A 1,091-nucleotide genomic window follows, 5' to 3' on the forward strand; every position below is an offset into this window, starting at 1 on the left:
GATGGACATATGGCTGAAAAAAATATAATAATGCCATACAACATAGATATAAATTGTCCATTTCTTGCTGTACAAATAATAGAAACAAGTTTGGCAGGCTTTGTTGTTGTTTTCTTTTTATACACATCTCCCTTCTATGTATAACTAAAAAAATGTGCTACAATTAATATAAAATGCTTTTACTATAAAGTAAACTACTAATTTTTTTCACAAAAAAATCTTAAAGATGTCTTTAGCACAGTTCTAAAACACTTAGTAAACTACTTACAACTATCCATCAAATTATATTTGTCATTATCTTTTTCACATTTTCCTTCTTGTATTTTGCCAGTTGCTCTGTCCACCCACATACCTAGGAATAATTTTAATTTTTTATTTTATTTTACTTTTTTTGTCAGACATCCAAGGCCTTTGCATATACAATATTCACACAAATTTCACATTTTTTTTGCACAGAGTTTAGTGCTGTTAGCAAGTCAAGAGTGCATCCTCCTATTGAGCTGGCCTAATGTTTCAAGACACCAGATCCTTGTCTATGCTGCAACTAAAAGCAGTTCACTAGGAAAAGAGTCCATAGCTAAGCTGATGGCAAGCAGAAAAACTGTGTCCTTATACATTTTTGTTTGTTTTGCTTTTTGTACTTTTTTTTCTTTTTCATGATTTATGAGGTTTGGGCTTCCACAAAAAGGAGACTTTAGAGTTTAAAATAATGAAAGAAAACTTCTCTTAGAGCCTGGAAATGAAGCCAGCGATGAGGTGCATTAGCTCAACTCTCTTGCCTATCTGACTTGCTTGATGTCCCTCTAGGTGGTCCATGTTCAAGACCCTCTCAAGTGTCCTTCATTTGACGCTTATTTAAAAGTGATGTCAGGTTTTAGGTGAGGTAGAGCGACTTATCCCTTGGCAGCATGCTGCAGTGAAAACAAAAAATAGAAGTACAATAGATGGGCAACAAAGCAATTCTTAAATAAACAGCTGTGGAAAAAAGGGCACTGCGGGGAGAAGCCAAAGAAATGAGCCATCATGCAGATGGTAGCCATGGCTTCTGAGTAAGTTTACAATTTTTACAAAACAGTTTTTAATGTAAGCTG

General features: G+C 34.6%; 1 protein-coding gene across 1 annotated transcript in view; it reads right to left on the bottom strand.

Moving 5' to 3' along the window:
* Positions 1-518: 518 nt before the first annotated feature.
* TOX2 (TOX high mobility group box family member 2) overlaps positions 519-1,091 on the bottom strand; it is a 105,268-nt gene continuing 104,695 nt past the window's right edge. Inside the window, exon 8 of the mRNA XM_019513114.1 lies at positions 519-911. Within this exon, the coding sequence (XP_019368659.1) occupies positions 875-911 (37 nt within the window). The 3' untranslated portion in view covers positions 519-874. The remainder of the gene's footprint in view (positions 912-1,091) is intronic.

This window comes from Gavialis gangeticus, unplaced genomic scaffold (assembly GCF_001723915.1).
Source record: "Gavialis gangeticus isolate Ggan-Ray unplaced genomic scaffold, GavGan_comp1, whole genome shotgun sequence".
Classification (NCBI taxonomy): Eukaryota; Metazoa; Chordata; order Crocodylia; family Gavialidae; genus Gavialis; species Gavialis gangeticus.